Here is a 20,378-nt window from a genome sequence, read left to right on the forward strand (position 1 = left end):
CCCAGTCTAGCAACTATGTTCTTTAGAGCTCGGCCAGCTCAGTCAGTAATGTTGCTACTGAGCCACTCTTGTTGATGGACAAAAAAGTCCCCCACCCAGAGTACATTCTGCACCCTTGCCACCCTCAGTGCTTCCTCCAAATGGAGTTCAACATGGAGCAGCATGGATTCATCAGCTGGGAAGGTGCGGTATGTGGTAATCAGCAGGAGGTTTCCTTGCGCTTGTTTAACCTATTGCCATGAGACTTCATGGGATCTGGATTCAATGCTGAGGACTCCCAGGGCAATTCCCTCCCAACTGTATACCACTGTGCCGCCACCTCTGCTGAGTCTGTCCTGCTGGTGGGACAGGACATACCGAGGGATAGTGATGGTGGTGTCTGGAACATTATCTGTAAGGTATGACTCCATGAGGTTGACTATGTCAGTCTGTTGTTTGACTAGTCTCTGATTCAGCTCTCCCAATTTTGGCACTCGCCCGCAGGTGTTAGTAAGGAGGACTTTGCAGGGTTGACAGGGCTGAGTGTGCCAATGTCTTTTTCAGTACCTAGGTCGATGCCGGGTGGTCCATCCTGTTTCATTCCTTGTGTGTGATTTTGTAGCAATTTGGTACAGCTGAGTGGCTTGCTAGGCCATTTCGAGGGCATTTAAGAGTTAATCACATTGCTGTGGGTCTGCAGTCACGTGTAGGCAAGACCAGGTAAGGTTAACAGATTTCCTTCCTTAAAGGGCATTAGCGAACCAGATAGGTCTTTACAACAATTGACAATGGTTTCATGGTCATCATTAGGCTTTTAATTCCAGATTTGTATTGAATTCAAATTCTACCATCTGCTGTGGCAGGATTTGAACCCGGGTCCCCAAAACATTACCCTAGGTCCCTGGATTGCTAGTCAAGTGACTTGGGGGTCATTTAAATTTGGTTATTTTGGTTTCTATTCTCCCACAGGGATCGCAACAACTAATTCATTTACACTCTCATGAGTATGGGGCCATGGAAGGTGGCATGAGACTGGATAGTTTTTTTTCCTGCCAGCACGGGTATGGTGTGGCTGCTTCTGCGCTGTAAAGTTTCTCAGTATTGTCATCCTGCTTGTCAAAACCACCATCTTCACTCCTCCCTTCAGTCTTTGAAAATTGCCACCCGATTACAAATCTCCTTTTCCTCTCAAAATTCCTTGACTGTAACTGCTTTCCAAATCCATCCTGCAACTCCTTGTTTAAAGCTCTGCATTCAGGATTTCAGTCTTGTCAAACATTTTTTTCTTTATTCTTTCCAAGGGATGTACATGTCATTGTCAGGGCTAGCATTTGTTGCCCATCCCAAATTGCCCTGCAACTGAACATTTCAGAGGACAGTTAAGAGTCAACCAGATTATTGTGAGTTGGGAGTCATATGCAGGCCAGAACAGGCAAGGAAGGCAGATTTCTTCCCTAAAGGACAATAGTGAACCAGATGGAATTTTACAATAATTGATAATAGTTGTCATGGTCCATTATTAGCTTCGTATTCCAGATTTTTAATAATTAAATTTAATTCCACCAGCCACCTGAACATCAGCATGGGCCTCCTTCCAGTGACGTTACCACAATGCCATCATCTCCCTTTAGCCCTGATCAATGTGACAAATTACATCTTCTGTGATTGGGGCCAATGTTCATTGTCCCCAGTTGCACTCTGGTTTTTTAAGATAGTTGACCACACCATACTCCCTGAATGCCTCTCCTCCACTGTCCAGGTCAGTGTGAATACCTTTGTTTGATTCCACAAATACCTGTACAATTATAGTCCAAGTATCTCCAGTAGCTGTTTTACTTCCCACCTCCACACTGTTACCAAAGCCCCCCCAAGGATAAATCCTTGGAATCACAACTATTCAAATCCATTGCGTAACATTTACGCCAAACAAGTGCCAGGCAATGACCATCTCCAACAAGAGAGAATCCAACCATCACCCCTTGACATTCAATGGCATTACCATCACTGAATCATCCATTATCAACATCCTGGGGGTTAACCTTGACCAGAAACTGAACTGGACTAGCCATATATATACTGTGGCTACAAAAGCAGGTCAGAGACTAGGAATCCTGTGATGAGTAACTCACCTCCTGACTCCCCAAAGTCTGTCCACCACCTACAAGGCACAAGTCAGGAGTGTGATGGAATCCACTTGCCTGGATGAGTGCGGCTCCCGCAACACTCAAGAAGCTTGACACTGTCCAGGACAAAGCAGCCCGTTTGACTGATACCACATCCACAAACATTCACTCTCTCCACCACCGACGCACCGTAGCAGCAGTGTGTACCATCTACAAGATGAACTGCATGAGTTCATCAAGGCTCCTTCAACAGCACCTTCCAAACCCACTGCCACTACCATCTAGAATGACCAGTGCAGCTGACACATGGGTATACCATCACCTGGAAGCTCCCCTCCAAGTCACTCACTATCCTGACTTGGAAATATATCACTGTTCCTTCACTGTCGCTGGGTCAAAATCCTGGAACTCCCTCCCTAACAGCACTGTGGGTGTACCTACACCACATGGACTGCAGCAGTTCAATAAGGCAGCTCACCACCACCTTCTCAAGGACAACTAGGGGCGAGCAATAAATACTGGCCCAGCCAGCGAAGTCCACATCCCGTGAATGAATAATTTAAAAAAATCCTTGCAGCCTTCCATCTTCCCAAAATGCTGAGTTCTCACGTACTGCTTAAAATTAAGAGTTTGAGTCATGTGTAGTGAGTATTGACTGTGCGTGCTGCTGTTTCAGTAACAGGCCGGAATTTTCCTTCAAATGTTCCTACCTTTGCCAATGTCAGCAGCCAAGCGTGTTCGTGCAAAATCCAGGGGATACACAAAACAGAGGGATGTGGCACCTGCAGCTCCTCCAGATGCTAAGTTTGCTAGGAACCATTTTCCAAACTGAAACAAAGGAAATAGTATTTGTGAATGAAGGTTTGAACTGGACATCAATGCTTTCAATTAAAGCTACTCATTTTGTTCTCTCAACAATTGGGAAGGCTTCTAAACATGGTGCATCTATCTCTCGTCTAAACAATGTTTGCTTAAGTCATTGATGTTTACTTACAAGTTTTTCATCTTTCCAGATCAGGTACATGGGGCAGAATTTTATGATGGCGGGATTTTATGGTCCCGCCAAAGTCAATGGACTTTTGAATGGCTCGTCACATTTTACGGCCCCGCCCCTGCCATGGCAGGGCTGTCAAATTCTGCCCATGGTTTAAAACTTAATTGTGATACAAGACACAGGGCAAAGATACACAAGAATCATTAAAAATATGGAACTGTAATGCATAGTTCAAGATCTATCACTGCAGCCACTGCTTTTTGATGATCCAGACATGAGATATTCCTGGGAAAGTAAGCACATTAAGTTCATTGGCTAGCACAACATTAGGCAATAAGCTTTAATGTGAAAATTAAATCCAGCCATTTTATATTTCTTCAGTCTTACTAACACAGATTGCCAGATTTCCGCTTCCCCACTCTCTGCATCAAGGAGGCAATTTAGATCTATGCAGACTTAGCCAAACATTCTACTGGAGTAAGTAGAGCTATACCGCTAGAGTATCTTCCTGCAGTCAGATGGCTTTGTGTGTGTCCCAGACCAATAAAAGAATGCCTGCAAGGAACTACAGTCACACTAAGATACAGATGGCTCCTTTCCATTAACGACATCACTAAAGGATATCTGAAGAGGAGAAAACATGAAATGGGTTCTCATGACATGAGAATTTTGATGTGATTTTATAACAGTAAGGCATATTAATATAGCTATTATTTTTACTGAAACAGATTGGAGATGTACTTTGACCAACAGGTACTTTTACAGGCATGTTTTCATAATAGCAGCAGGGTCCATTTGCAGTCCATATATCTTCACATATGGTTCTCGGCATACATGTTTTGCAATGTTCACCTAGTAAGGAGATGATACTGTTCCCTCTATTCTTTTACTCTTAGCAAACTAAAGTAAGGGAATAATATTTAGAAAGCAAAGTTACACACTTTGTATGCAGTAAATGAGATGTAGTTGCACTGTAGTTTTTTTTTGTATCAGATTGGTTACAGCAGAAGGAAGCTATTCAATCTGTAGTATTCATGCTGGCTCTCTCCAAAAGCAACTCCACTAGTCCCATTCCCCCTGCCCTTTCCTGTAACCCTGCAATTTTTGTTCTCTTCAGGTGTTTATCCAATTCCATTTGAAAGCCATTATTGAATTTACTTCCACCACACTCTCACACAGTGCATTCCAGATCCTAAACACGTGTGCATTAAAAAAATCCCTCATGTAGCCTTCAATTCTTTTCCCAATCACCTTAAATCAATGTCCTCTGGTTCTCAATCCTTCCACCAATGGATACAATTTCTATCTACTCTGTCTAGAACCTTGATGATTTTGAACACTTCTATCAATTCTCTCTCAACCTTCTCTTATGTAAGAACAACAACCTCAATTTCTCCAATCTATCCTTATATCTGAAATCGCTCATCCTTGGAACCATTTTTGTAACCCTTTTCTGCACTCTCTCTAAAGCCTTCACATCCTTCCTAAAGTGCAGTGCCCTGAATTGGATACAATACTCCAGCTGAGGCTGAACCAGTGTTTTTGTACACTTTTGCCTCCATTTATAAAACTCAGAATCCTATATGTCTTTTTAACCACTTTCTCAACCAACTTGCCACCTTCAACTAATACCTCCAAGTTTCTCTGTTGCTGCAACCACTTAAGAATTGTGCCCTTTAGTTTAAATTGCCTCTCCTCATTCTTCCTACTTCGCTGTCTTAAATTCTATCTGCCACAAGTTTACCCATTCGGCCAGCTTGCCAATGTCCTCTTCATATCACAATCCTCCTCACAGTTCATAATACTGCCAAATTTTGTGTCATCTGTAGATTTTGAAATGTGCCCTGTACACCTAAGTCTGTCATTAATATATATACACATCACAAACAACAGGGGTCCAGAGGAGCCCCACTGTATACCTTCTTCCAGTCCAAAACACTACCATTCATCACTCCTCTTTTCCTATCACTGTCCTTTTTATTCCATGGGCTTAAATTATTTGGCATAACCTTCATGTTATGCCAAATAATGTGGCCCCTTACCAAGTCAATTTTGGAAATCCATGTAGACAACATGGTGTTACCCTCATCAAAAAAACTAAAATCAAGTCAGCGATACATGATTCATCTTAACAAATCAATGCTGGCTTTCCTTAATTAATTTATGCTCATCCAAGTGACTGATAATTTTGTCCCAGATTATTGTTTCTAAAAGTTTTTCAATACCATGGTTACACAGATTGGTCTGTGGTTACTGGGCTTGATCTCTTATCATTTTTCGAACAAGGGTGTAGTATCAGCCTTTAGAACCACCCCTGTATCTAAGGAGGACTGAAGATCAACATCAGTACCTCTACAATTTCCACCATTGTTTCTCTCAGTATCCTTGGATGCATTTAATCCCATCCTAATGATTTATCAACTTTTAAGTGGAGCCAGCCTTTCCAATACATCCTCTATCAATTTTAGCCTACCCAGTATTTCAATTACTTTTTCTTTCACTAGGATTTTGGCAGCATCCTTCTTTCTTGATAAAGACAAATGCAAGGGGGTATGGTAGTGGTGATGTTTCTAGACTAGTAGAGGCCAGGACTGATGCCCCAGAAATATGAGTTCAAATCCCATAACAGTAGCTGTGGGAATCTAAATTCAATTAATCAATAAATTTTGATCAAAAAAGCTAGAATCATTAATCACTATGAAACTACCCATCTGATTCATTAATGTTCTTCAGTGATGGAAATCAGCTGTCCTTACCTGGTCTGGTCTACATGTGACTCCAGACCCACAGAAAAGTAAAAAAAGAATAAAACCAGACAAATCACCCAACATCGACTTAGGCACCAGCAATGTCAAAAGTAAACCTTACCCAGACAACCCTGCAATGTCCTGCTCACTAACATCTGGAGACTTGCACCAAGTAACAGCCTGATGTCATCAAACTCACCAAATCACATGTTACAGCAAATAACCAAGACTCCTCCATCACCTGGTATGTCCTGTTTCACCAGAGGGACAATCAGACCAGAAGGGTGGCACGGTGGTATATAGTCAGGAGGAAGTGGTCCTCAGGAGTTCTCAACTTTGACTTTGGAAACCATGAAGTCCCTTGCCACCTATTGCCCTCCCTCAGCTGATGATTAAGTGCTTCTCCCTCTTCAGAAGCAGCGAGGCTAGCAAGGACACAGAATAAGATTACCCCACCCAGAGTCCAATGTCTGTCACCAAGAGGGAAGAACCTATTTGACCTCATTCTCATATATCTACCTGTCTTTGATGCATCTGTTCATGACAATATTGTAGGCAGGTAGGAGTAACCAACATGCAGTCCTCGTGGAGACAAAGCCCTGCCTTCACACTGAGGATACCATTCATTGTGTTGCTTGGCACTACAACCATGCTAAATGGAATAGACTTAGGGTGGGATTTTGCCCGCATTGCACTAAGTGCGTGAAAAACGACATTTTTCCCGCCGGCTGCAATGGTGGGTTTTCACGCAGTATCGTCTGCTTCCCATCTCTTTAATTATGCACACACGGCAAACACACAGATCACTGGCAGGCTGTTAAATGTGAAAGGACGATGGTTAGGTTTTCTCATTGATGGTCATTGCTTGGCATTTGTGTGGCATGCATGTTACTTGCCCAAGTAAGCCCGAATCTGAATGCTGTCCAGGTCTTGCTGCATGCTGGCTTCATTATCTGCAGAGTTGCGAATGGAACTGGAATTGGATGCCAAGAAAATCCAAATTTAGATAATGTTCCAAAATTTATCAACAATCTATTGGAAATAATTAGTTGGCAAATAGGGTGCGGCTAGCATTGTTCCCTTCACCTCTGGTGGTTTGTAAACAGTCCAGTCTAATGGAAATACAAATCTTGTCTCCTTTGCATAGTGATTAAGTGCAACTTTGGACATTTTAACTCAGTTTCCAACAAACCATATGATAACAGCTGCAATGTCTCACCTCCAGAGTGCAGATGAAATTCAATCAAGTATTAGAGCCATAGGAAGGTAAATGTTGATTTATGGCCATTAACTTCTGTCCTACCTAAAACAAAACTTTGAGAGGCCTACCATTAACTTATACCTTAGGTTACAGCACAGAGGTTTAAAATCACCAGGTTAGCAGCAGTGAATGTGTAATTACATAAATTACATGTAGTGATGTCACAGGCTATTCAAATGGATATGACAAAGCTGGTTGCACGGCCAACCATTTATTGCATATCAACTGTATGTACTGTATATTAACTTTTGCTTGTTACCTGTGTTTGTATCTTATTGTCTTTTTTGGGTATGTTGTCCTTTTGTGCTCAGCATTGTGAAGAATGTCATGTTGAAGACTGGATTATTGTTCTACTTCTCGCACCAAGTGGCAATTACTCCCATGTCAAGATTGTGTTAAAACTACTGAGCAGTTCTCATTCCCTTCTGTCCCAACAAATATTCATAAACTCAATTTCAACAAAACACCTTTAGGCCTCACAGATCTCTCCATCCACCCCCTGTATTCCTTAATGCTGTCTTGCCTCTGGTGCATGTCTGTTTGTTAGTTCCTGAACATTTTGAAGTGGATGTGCCTGCGGCCTGTGTGGACTTCACTCATCACCATCTTGAGGCCACTTACACTGTTCAGTGTATTCCACACCCTCCCCGCAGTCATGTGTCTGAGTGCAACCTTCACAACTCGTAATCCCCAGTACAGCCCAAGCCCTGCAGCACCTTCTCTTGCCTGAGTCTAGCTGCCCACCTTCCCCAATGTAGCCCTAGCCCTGCAGCCCACTGAAAGTCACACCAGCCTTATTGTTGGTCTGGTAGGTACAGGCTTGCCAGTGACAACCCCCTGAAAGCAATGTGGTGCTGCCTGTGAAGACTGACATGGATTTCTGCAAGTGCTGCGCAATGCAAGATAGGCGAACTAACCTTGAAGTGACAAACAAAATGCAGGTCGCCAGGTGCATGTTGCTTATGTACTGTTGTGAAATACGCTGTTCTAACTGCATGCTGAAAAGTGGTTTCACAATGACGTAAAACTGATTTTTGTCCTTTTCATGATATTTTCTACTTCAGCCTGCCATGACACCTGCTGCAAATGGGGGTGGAAAATACTGGCCTTAGAATAGATCTAGCAACTAAAAAATAGACATCCATGAGGCACTATGGACCATCAGCAGCAGAGTTGTATTAAAAAAAGAGAAAGAAAAAACAGAGAATTACAGGCCAGTCTAACATCAATAGTGGGGAAAATGCTAGAGTCTACTATAAAAGACATGCTAACTTGGAAAGCATTAACAGGATTAGACAAAATCAGCATGGGTTTATGAAAGGGAAATCATGCTTAGCTAATCCACTGGTGTTTTTTGAGGATGTAACTAGTAGAATACATAAGGGAGAACCAGTGGATGTCGTGTATTTGGATTTCAAGAAGGCTTTTGATAAGGTCCCACATAAGAGGCTAGTGGGCAAAATTAAAGCACATAGGATCGTGGGTATGATACTGGCATGGATTGAGAATTGGTTGATAGACCGGAAACAGAGAGTGGGAATAAATGGGTCTTTTCCGGATGGCAAGGTTAGTGGTGTACCGCAGGGATCAGTGCTTGCGCCCCAGCTATTCACGATATACATAAATGACTTGGGTGAGAGAATCAAGTACAATATTTCCAAGTTTGATGATGACACATAACTGGGTGGGGTTGTGAGGAGAATGCAAGGAAACCTCAGGGCAATTTAGACAAGTTGTTTGTGTGAGCAGATGCAGTATAATGTGGATAAATGTGAAGTTATACGCTTCGGTGTGAAAAACAGAAAGGCAGAGTAATATTTAAATGGTGATATATTGGGAAATGTGGATGTACAAGGGAACTGGGTGTCCTTGTACAGCAGTTAATGAAAGTAAACAGGCAGGTGCAGCAAGCAATTAGGAAGGCAAATGGTATTTGGCCTTCATTGCAAGAGGATTTAAGTTCAGAAGTAGGGATGTCTTACTGCAGTTATACAAGGCCTTAGTGAGACCACACCTGGAGTACTGCTTTCAGTTTTGGTCTCCCGACCTAAGAAAGGATATATGTGCCATGGAGGGAGTGCGAGTGCAGCAAAGGTTCACTAGGCTGATACTGGGCATGGCAGGACTGTCGTATGAGGAGGGATTGGTTCGAATGGGCTGTGTTCATTAGAGTTTAGAAGAATGAGAGGGGATTTGATTGAAACTTTTAAATTCTAACAGGGCTAGACATATTAGATGCAGGGAGGATGATTACCCTGGTTGGGGCATCTAGAACTAGGGGCCACAGTCTCAGGAGATGGGGCAGGCCATTTAGGACTGAGATGAGGATAACTTTCTTCACTCAGAGGGTGGTCAATCTGTGGAATTCTCTACCACAGAAGGCTGTGAGGCCGGGTCACTGAGTATATTCAAGAAAGAAATTGATAATTTTTTGGATATTCCGGGCATCAAGGGGTATGGAGAGAAAGCGGGAATATGGCCTTGAGACAGAGGATCAGCCATGATCATATTGAATGGTGGAGGAGGCTCAAAGGGCCAAATGGCCTACTCCTGCTCCTAGTTTCTATGTTTCTAACCACAATCTTTAACCTCATGGTCTGGCATATTCTGTACTCTAACATAACGATTTACCCTGGTTCAATCAGGAGTGCAGGAAAGCATGCCAGCAGCAGCTCCAGGCATACCTAAAAGAGATGTCAACCTGGTTAAGGTACAACACAAACTACTTGCACACTAAACAGCAGATACAGTATGCAATAAAAAGAGCTAAGTGATCCCACAACCAACGTAACTGATCAAAGTTAGGCGGTCCCGCCACATCCAGTTGTGAATAGCTGTATACTATTAAACAATTGACCAGAGTAGGAGCCTCCAACAATATCCCCAGCCTCAATGATGGGACAGCCCAGTATAAAAGACAAGGCTGAAGCATTTGAAACTATCTTCAGCCAGAAGTGATGAGTGGCTGATCCAACACAACCTCTTCTTGAGGACCCAACATCACAGATGCCAGTCTTCAGCCAATTCAATTCACTCCATGTGATATCAAAGAACAATTAAAGGTACTGTATACAGCAAAGGCTATAGGCCTTGACAACATCCTAACTGTAGTACTTAAACCTTAGGCTCCAGTTAGCTGCACCTTAGCCAAGCTGTTCTAGTACAGATACCACAGAAGCATCTACCTGACAATGTGGAAAATTGCCCAGGTATGGCCTGTGTACAAAAAATTTAATCTGGCATATGTCCACCAATCAATCCCGCTCTCAATCAAAGTGATGGAAGTTACTGTCGACAGTGTTATCAGAAACCAACCTACTCACTGGTGTTCAGTTTCAGTTCTGCCAGGGCCTCATTACAGCCTTGGTCCAAACATGGATAAAAATGCTGAATACCAGAGATAAAGTGTGTGATTGCCCTTGACATCAAGGAGCTGCATAAAATTGAAGTCAGGGGGAAACTACTTGCTGGTCTCACCTAGCTGTGTTTGCTGGAGGCCAATCATCTTAGCCCCAGGACATCGGTGCAGAAACTCCCCAGCGTAGTAATATCCTGGGCTCCAAGCATTTTCAGCTGCTTCATCAATAACCTACCCCGAACATTAGGTCAGATGTGGGAATGCTCAGTGATAACTGCAGCATTCAGTACTATTCGTAAGTCCTTGAACTCTGAAGCAGTCCGTATCTGCATGCAGCAAGATATGGTCAGCACTCACTTGGGCTGATATGTGCCAAGTAACAAGTGCCAGGCAATGGCCCTCTATGACAAGTGAGAATCTAACCATCTTCCATTGACATTCAATGGCATCACCATAGCTGGATCCCCCACCATCAACATCCTGGGAAGGATTTTCCCCTCATTGGGTGGATGCAGCAGGCGGATCTGGGTGCGGCCAAGAAACGGTCCACCGCTCACAATTGGGCCTTGACTGTGATTTCATGCTGGCTGGCCAATCGACAGCCAGCCAGTGTGAAATGCGTGCTGAGTGCCTCAACATTGCTGGGATGCCCCCGGGAGAAGTGCGAGCGCTGAAGTTTGCACATACGTGGGGGTAGGCTCATTGAAAGTTCTCTGAAGGCACAGAGCTGACTCAGGGAGCTGAAGGATTTAAAAATGAAGATTGGAAAAATAAGGGAAACATGTTCCCACAAGTAACTCTGTCACATGAACAGGGGCATGTTAAAAAATGACTTGAAAAAAATCTTTTTTTTATCCACGGTTGGAAACCTTATACCTCCTGTAGATGAGGTTTCGCAAAAAATGCAAAGGCTGCCAATCAAAAGGTTGGACGGGCAGCAAAAAATTCAATTTAATTGCCAGCTTAAATGCCTTAATAGGCTTCTTAATTGTCAGCAGGTGCGCTGCCAACTCTCGTGCCCACCCACCGGCCAAAATATCGCACGAGTGCACGGTGACTTCAGGAAGCCCGCCTGATGTCATCGCGCATTATTTCACACTCAGGTGCACAGCCACACGCTGAGCTGAAAATTCTGCCCCCTGAGGTTACCATTGACCAACAATGTAACTGGGCCAGCCACATAAATACTGTGGCTATAAAAGCAGGTCAGAGGCTGGGAATTCTGCTGTGAATAAAGCCTCCTGATTCCCCAAAGCCTGTACATTATCTCCAAGGCACAAGAGTGTGATAGAATACTCTCCACTTGACTGCAACTCCAACAACATTCAAGAAGCTTGCCACCATCCAGCCTACTTGATCAGCACACTAGCCACCATCTTAAACGTTCACTCCCTCCACACCGGCACACAGTGGCAGCTGACTGTGCTATCTATAAGATGCACTGCAACAATTCACAAAGGCTCCCTCAAGAGAACATTCCAAAACCACAATCTCTACAACCTAGGCCATGGGCAGCAGATAGCAGATCACATGCAGGTTCCCCTCCAAGTCACTTACCATCCTGACGTGGAAATATATTGCCATTCCTTAACTGTCAGTGGGTCAAAATCCTTGATCTCACTCCTTAATAGCCCTGTGGGTCTTCCAACACCACACGGACTGCAGCAGTTCAACAATGTGGCTCACTAACACCTTCTAAAGGGCAATTAGGGATAGGCAACAAATCATGGCTTTGCCAGTAAAGCCCACATCCCAAAAACAGATTTAAAAGACTCTTATTTAGCCTCTCAGCCAAGCTTTCTGCCTCTAAACATAGATTGCCTTTTTGGTCCCTAATCGGCTCCACAATCCTTTTAGTACCATCTTTACTATTTATATGCCTGGAGAAGCATTTTGGATTTCCATTCATGTTGACTGCCATCCTCTTCTCATATCCTCTCTTATTTCCTTTCTCACTTCCCCTCTGAACCTTCTATTTTCAGCCTGGTTGTCACTTGCATCTGTCATACAGGCCCATTTTCTGCTCCATCTTACTCACTATCTCTTTTGCCATCCAGGGAGCTCTGGTTTCATTTGCCCTACCTTTCCCCTCATTCCCCAGAACCAGATCCAGTAATGCTTCCTTCCTCTTTGGGCTAGAAAGTTACAAGTCAAGAAAATTCTCCTGAATCCACTTCAGGAACACTTCTTCGTCTCTGGCCCTTTACACCATTAGTGCCTGAGTTTATATTGAGATAACTGAAGTCTCTATAATTCTTCCATTTCTCTCTAATTTTCCGGAAAATCCGCTCCTCTATATTTTTCCCACTTGTTGGTGGTCTAGCAAATACACCTAGTAGTGTAATGGCACATCTCTTAACTCTAATCAAATAGGTCCCGCCTTTATTTTGCTCATTTGGTCAAGTTATCAAGTCTTCACTTGCAGACTGTCCATAGTGACATGAATAATATTATCAGTTCACCATGTGAAGAGTACAAATTCAGACTAGTGTCCCATCAATCCATGGTGCAAGACACTGCAAAAATCTTGAGATTTGCTTCAAACAAGACACTGCTTACGACTGAAGTCCTTAAAAATTAATGAATAAAAGTATCTTTGACTCTCCTTTTGGAATCCATGTACCATTACAATACTGTTTCAATGGCATAAGCTATCGGTTCACCCAAGACAGAAGGAATTATTGAGTATTTGGCATTAGTAAGGTCCAGACATTTGTGATAATGCTGTATCATTTAATCATACCTGTTTCTCTTTGTCAATTCCTGTCATAAATATTTGCTTGTACTTGTCCTTGAAGGCAAAGTTCAGAGCCTGAGTTGGGAAATATCGAATCACATTCGCTAAGTTGCCACGCCAAAAACTCAGAAATCCTAAATAGAAAGAACTTTTTTGTGAGAAATATTTGCAAATATGGAAAGTGAAAATATCAGAAATACTTGCAGGTAGCAAAAATTAAGCAGTTAAGGGCCCAGATCTTTCAGTTTCAGAATTGTCAGATGCGCGATGGGACCCCAAGTCTCAACGCAATTACTCTGTGGGAATTGCCCAGGAAGTTTGAACTTCCGATGGGCAAATTCCCTGCCCCAGGACCCTCCAAAAATTCTCCAACACTAAGTTAGAGTCAGCAACTTCGAAGACTTCCGAGCTGACCTGGATAGTTACCCAGCAAGCGTTAGACAAATTGAAACCTAGTCTAACACCTGGATAACTACACAACTGAACACCTACTCTCTCCTTTGACCTTCCCTGAGCACAACCCAACTCCTCCCTTGTCCCCCCAACCCAATCTGACTCAACCTCACCACCCGACTCCCCCACTTGACCCTCTAACTCACCCCACTTCGATCTCACCACTCTACCTAGCTGCCATGCTACCTCACCACCCTAATCCCACACACACTTACCTTCTCTATGTAGCTTTTCAAAGTAGCTTGGGACATTTAAACTATTTACTTACCAGAATATAGCCGCTAATGCTGTAAAACGGGGTTGTGGTATATATTCCCCCAATGATCCAGTACTTCGAAGAAGCAGTTTCATTTCAGGTACACTCCACAGTTCTGGAGAAGCCAGGACCAGAAGTCCCGGCCAGAAATGGGAAACTTTAGTGTGGTGCGGAAAAGCAGAGGCGGAGTGGCAATCTGGAAGTGGTTGCCACTCCCTGGAAAATTTGGGCCCAAATCTCAGAAAGCTCTGCAAAAATGCAGAAATAACATGCTAGTTGAACTGTTGTTTTGTAAAACAATTTTATAGCCTGGAAACTGAGCCGCTAAGCAGCCTAAGTTCCTAAAATGGCAGCTCAAAGCGCAGACACGCTTCCAACTGGAAGTGTGCTGCCTGTCATATTGCTTAAGGACAAAGAAATGATGTCATTTAAGTATTCAAGAAGCAGACATTTTGGCCGTTATATATGCAAAAATTGTCTATTGTGCTATGTTTGAGCTACCCTCACCCCCCCTTGCCGCCCTCCTCCAAGGTTGGTTTGCCTTGAGGCTAGCGCTGGCTTACAAGAGGTTCCCAAACCTTAATTATTGCTCCCAGATCTATCAGGTGCCCATGTACCCCTACCAGCATACAGGCTGAAACGTTCAACTCATTTAAAAAGGTAGTTGGTTCTGCATCTGAAGCGCTGTAGCTTGCAAGGCTACAGACCAGGTGCTGGAAAGTGCGATTAAATGAGTGGCTAGTTTCTTTTTTTAATCTTTTTCTGGCCAGCACAGGCATGATGGGCTGAATAGCCTCTTTCTATAGTTCTAGGTTTAATATCTTCATTCCTTTAATGTCCAAGCCTTGTTTAAAATATACAATCTGTTCATTTACAGTTTAAATAATCCCTTAATAGTATATGATGGGTGAGATTGTTCGAGCATAAATGCTGTTTGGAGTGAAAGGTGATAGCTTGAGTCATCAGTTGCTCAGTAAATTGGTCAACAGCAATTTTTGTACACTCCATTTTTGGGTGAACAATACCATCTGCCTCTGCTCCACCCTACCACCATTCTATCCTTCCTCTTTAAAAGCTTTCAGTCACAATTTTTCAAATTGTTGCCAATTGTCTGACTATGGGACTACGGTCTCAATGTTTGCTATCGCCATGCTGTGGGGGTATATGAAGGTAAAAGTGGGAGCCATCAACTCCACTTCCTTAGAATCATTGATTATTACAGCACAGGAGGCCATACTCAAGTCCACATCATTTATGTGTAACAAGAAAAGCAATGGTCCCAATAACAAATCCTGGGGACCCGTGGCATCCTTTCCTCCAAACAGAAAAACATCGATTCATCAACTCTTTTCTTCTCCGCCGATGCTGCCAGACCTGCTGAGTTTTTCCAGTTAATTCTGTTTTTGTTTTCGATTCATCATTACTCCATGTCTCCAATTCCTTAGTGCATTATCCATTTTCACTACTTGACTCAATTATTCCTCCCATCCATCACAAACTCCCAGCTGTCCAAAACGCAGTACAGAACAAAATGCTGTTTGCCAAGTTCCATTCCTTTATCAATGATGACACTGTCCTCTGTCTCATTTAATTTTCAATTACTTATCAAATTTTCACTGGCAAATAAGGAGGGTAAAGTAATATATGCAAATGCTCCTGCTTTTCTTGACCTCTCATTTAAGCTCTCTCCTGATTGCCACCTAATTTGGCCCACTGACTTGCCCCCTCAATCCCTGGGACACATCTACCATAGGGCCATTGCAATGCTGACTGCCTGATTTTTCACTGTTCTTTAAGATGCACCAGGCCTATGATAAGGGCTAAAATCTGGGGAGCCTCAGGTCTCAAAATTATGGCTCAGCCTATGTGGGAACATTTGGGTTGCTGGGCGACTGCAGCTTAAAAGGAACATTTCTGTTGAGAAAGCCTGCAAGCCCCGGTGAACACTGTGATTTACAGCCATAACTATAGCAGTTTGAGTTTGCATGACAACAAGTTGACCTCCCATGCCCATAATTTGAGCTTCCATTACAGCACTTAGAAGTTGGGTGGCTGTGCTTGTGCTCTAAAAGGAAGTTACAATATCAACTGTGAGACGCTGCAAGATGGTTAGATCCACAAGTATTCAAATGGAGTTGGTCATCACTTCCATGCCAGGAAAGATGAGCTCCAAGCTCTGTGGAAAACCCTGTGCCAAATTGGTGCTGCATTTCTCCATGCTCCTTGACACTAACTCAAATGTTCTGGGAAGCTTCTCAATGCACCAAGTATTTCATTGCGTATAGCCATCAGTGTTCTTTAGTAGGTGGCCCAATGTCCCCATCAGAATCCTCTGTAATGGAACCCGTGTGTGACACCACCATCTGAGATCTGACACCTGCGCTATCCTTGCCCCCTGCCCTGGTTGCAGTGCACTCATGCCTGCTGCCTCAACATGTGCAGATCCCACCTCTAATCTATCCTCTAAGATACATGCAGTGTCGGTATCTAAACTGGTGGTTGAGAGTTTGGAATCAAGTGATAATGGAGAAACATCAAGAAGGCAGCATCACCTGGCCAGGTACTATCTCCAGCCTATGCAGCCTTCAGTTATATTACAGACTTCTATTGGGTCACTTCTCAGTCTACATTGCTCCACATAAGACCACAAGGAATAGTAGCAGGATTAAGCCATCTGACCCATCAAGCCTGCCCTGTTATTCAGTAAGATCATGGCTGATTTGATTGTGCTTTCATCCACTTTCCTGCCTGCTCCCCATAACCCTCGACTCCACCGTAGATCAAAAATATGTCTCTGACATAAATGAATGTCTTGACTGAACTTCCTCCACCACTTTCAGGAAATGCATTCCAGATCTTAACCACTCGATGCATGAAAATATTTCTCCTCTTGTTTCCATTGCTTCTTTTGAAAATCACCTTAAGCCTGTGACCCCTTGTTCTCCATCCAACCAGTGGGAACAGTTTATCCCTATCTACTCTGCCCAGATCCCTCATGATTTTGAATATCTCTATTAAGTCTCTTCTCAACCTTCCCTTCTCCAAGGGAAACAGTCCCCACTTTCCCAATCTATCTTCATAACTGAAGTTCCTCATCCCTGGAACCATCCTTATTAATCTTTTCTGTACTCTCTCCAATGCCTTCACATCCTTCCTAAAATGTGCCACCCAGAACTGGACACAATACTCTAACTGAGGCTAAACCTGTGTTTTATGCAAGTTTAACATAACCTCCTTGCTGTTGTAGTCGATACCCCTATTAATAAACAAAAACAAAATGCGGGAAAACTCAGTAGGTCTAGCAGCATCTGTGGAGAGCGAAACAGAGTTAATGTTTCAAGTCTGTATGACTCTTCTTCAGAGCTGAAGAGAAGTGGAAATGTGATTAAATTTATGCTGTTTATGGGGGGTGGGGCAGGTGGAACTGGACAGAAGGCCAGCAATAGCTGGGGACAATGGAGAGATTGACAAAGATGTCATGAACTAAAGGACAAAGGGAGTGTTAATGGTAATGGTTAGTGCTGATAGTGACATAAAGGTAAGAAAGCAGAATGTGATAATACCAGAACACGTTGAAAAGAACATCATGGAACAAGTAACAGATGGCCCTGTAGGTGATCGGGTGAGGGGAGAGGGCAGTGGTCCGGATAAAAAAGGGGATAAAACCACGGATAAATTAATAAAAATAAGTGGATAAAAATAAAAATGAATGTAGAGAAAAGGGGATTACAAAAAGGGGGTGAGGATGGAGGAGAGAGTTCATGGTCTTAAGTTGTTCAACTCAATGTTAAGCCCAGAAAGTTATTAAGTGCTTAAATGGAAGATGAGGTGCTGTTCCTCCAGTTTGCACTGGGCTTTACTGGAACATTGTAGCAGGCCAAGGACGGACATGTGGGTATGAGAGCAGAATGGTGTGTTGAAATGCCAAACGACAGGAAGATCTGGGTCATGCTTATGGACAGACCAGAGGTGTTCCGCAAAGCGGTCACCCAGTCTACGTTTGGTCTCCCCGATGTGCAGGAGGCCATATTGGGAGCAGTGGATGCAGGAGACCAAATTGAAGGAGCTGCTTCATCTGAAAGGACTGTTTGGGGCCTTGGATGGTGAGGAGGGAGGAGGTAAAAGGGCAGGAGTTGCACCTTCTGCGACTGCATGTGAAGGTGTTGTGGGATTGGATGAGGCGTTGGGGGTAATGGAGGAGTGGACCAGGGTTTCACAAGGAAACAGTCCCTACGGAATGTTGACAGGGGGGTGGTGAGAGGAAAAGGTGTTTGGTGATGGCATCAGGGAGTTGGCAGAAATGGTCCTTTGAACGTGGAGGCTGGTAGGGTGAAAACTGAGGACAAGGGGGACCCTGTCATGTTTCTGGGAGGGAGGGGAAAGTGTAATGGCAGAGGCGTGCAAGATGGGGGGGGGGGGGAAAGAGAGACCTCGGTTAGGGAAGAAGGAAGACATGTCAGAAGTGCTGTTTTGGGAAGTGGCATTATCAGAACAGATGTGACGGAGGCAAAGGAACTGAGAAAATGAGATGGAGTCCTTACAGGAAGCAGGGTGAGGAGCTGTAGTTGAGGTAGCTGTGGGAGTTGCTTATAATGAATTTGGTGGACAGTCTATCACCAGAAATGGAGGCAGAGAGGTCAAGGAAGGGAAGGGAAGTGTCGGAGATGGACCATGTAAAGGTGATAGCAGGGTGGAAATTGGAAGCAAAATTGATAATTTTTCCAGGTCCAGACGAGAGCATGAAGCGGCACTGAAACAGTAATCGATGTATTGAAGAGAGTGTTGTGGGAGGGGGCCTTAGTAAGACTGGAACAAAGAATGCTCCACACACCCCATAAAGAGACAGGCATAACTGGGACCCATGAGGGTACCTTAGCCACACCTTTTGTTTGGAGGAAGTGAGGTAAGTTTAAAGAGAAATTGTTCAGTGAGAGGACAAGTTCAGCCAGGCAGAGGAGAGTGGTGGTGGATGGTGATTTTTTTTTGGCCTCTGTTCAAAGAAGAAGCAGAGAGCCCTCAGACCATCCTGGTGGGGGATGGGGGTGTAGAGGGATTGGACATCCATGGTGAAGCGGCAGCGGTTAGGGCCAGGGAACTGGAAATTGTTGATATGACGTAGGGCATCAGAGGAATCACGGATGTAGGTAGAAAGAAACTAGACAAGGGGAGACGGAACAGAGTCAAGATAGGAAGAAATGAGTTCCGTGGGGCAGGAACATTCTGACACAATCGGTCTACCAAGACAGTTCTGTTTGTGGATTTTGGGAAGGAGGTAGAAGTGGGCTGTCTGCGGTTGGGAGACTATGAGGTTGGAAGCTGTGGACGGAAGGTCTCCGGAGGAGATGACGTCAGTGGCAGTCCTGGAAACAATGGCTTGATGTTCGGTGGTGGGGTCATGGTCCGGGGGAGGTGGAAAGAAGTGCCTGAGAATTGGCGCTCAGCCTCTGTGAGGTAGAGGTCAGTACGCCAAACAACAGCACCACCCTTGTTAGCAGGTTTGATAACAAAGTCAGGGTTGGACCTGAGAGAATGGAGTGCAGCAAATTCAGAAAAGAGACAGGTTAGAGTGGGTGAGAGGGGTAGAAAAATTGAGACGGCCAATGTCACGTCAACAGTTCTCAATGAAAAGATCAAGAGCAGGTAGGAGGCCAGAGGGAGGGTCCAGGTGGAGGGAGAATACTGGAGGTGGGTGAAAGGATCCATGGAACGGGAGGAGGACTCCTGCCCAAAGAAGCGAGCATAGAGACATTTGAAAGAACAGTGAGCAGTCACTTGAGGGAGAATATTTTGCCAGAGGTGACATGAAAGGAATGGGGCATGGGGGGGAAGGGGAATAGAAAACGACATAAGAAAATGATTCAGACTGCCTTATCAGTACTATGGCAGGGACAGAACCCTGATTGGAGGGATGCCAACATGCAGATCCTCAAAAAATGGGAGTGGATTTGGGATACAGCAACAAATTGAAGGACTTTGGAGAGGAGAGGAAGGTAGGAAATGGTTTGGTAGTTTGCAATGATAGTGAGCTAAAGGGTTGGTGTTTTGAGAGGGGTGATAACAGCAGATTTGAAGGAGAGGGGAACCATACCTGATGAGAGAAGACCATTAATATTATCAGCTAACATAGAAATTAGGAAGGTAAGTTGGGTGGTCAGCAGTTTGTATAGTCTGGAGAACAAGAATTGGGCCTCATGGACAAGATGAGCTCAGAAAAGGCATCAGGGGAGAAAGGAGAGAAATTAGAGAAACTTGGGGTCGGAGGGAGCCCTAGAGGAAGTCTGGTCCCTGTAGACTAGAAGAGGGGAGAGAAGCAGCCGAGGCAGCTGAATGAATGGTCTTGATCTTTGTAGCAAAAGAAATCCATAGGCACTTTACACTTGTGAGAGCGGTTAAGACAGGCCGTGAGGAAGAGAAATCAGATGTTATCTTTGCTCTCCAGGATAATCTTCAAATAGTGGGCAGTTTTAGCA

At 44.0% G+C, this 20,378-nt stretch overlaps 1 protein-coding gene across 1 annotated transcript in view; it reads right to left on the reverse strand.

Moving 5' to 3' along the window:
- Positions 1-20,378, reverse strand: part of LOC121270245 (ADP/ATP translocase 4-like) — a 112,873-nt gene that overhangs the window by 63,810 nt on the left and 28,685 nt on the right. Inside the window, exons 2-3 of the mRNA XM_041175592.1 lie at positions 13,206-13,333; positions 2,813-2,930 (exon numbers count right to left, since the gene is read on the reverse strand). Coding sequence (XP_041031526.1) covers positions 2,813-2,930; positions 13,206-13,333 — 246 coding nt within the window. The remainder of the gene's footprint in view (positions 1-2,812; positions 2,931-13,205; positions 13,334-20,378) is intronic.

The sequence above is a fragment of the Carcharodon carcharias genome, chromosome 1 (genome assembly GCF_017639515.1).
Source record: "Carcharodon carcharias isolate sCarCar2 chromosome 1, sCarCar2.pri, whole genome shotgun sequence".
Classification (NCBI taxonomy): Eukaryota; Metazoa; Chordata; class Chondrichthyes; order Lamniformes; family Lamnidae; genus Carcharodon; species Carcharodon carcharias.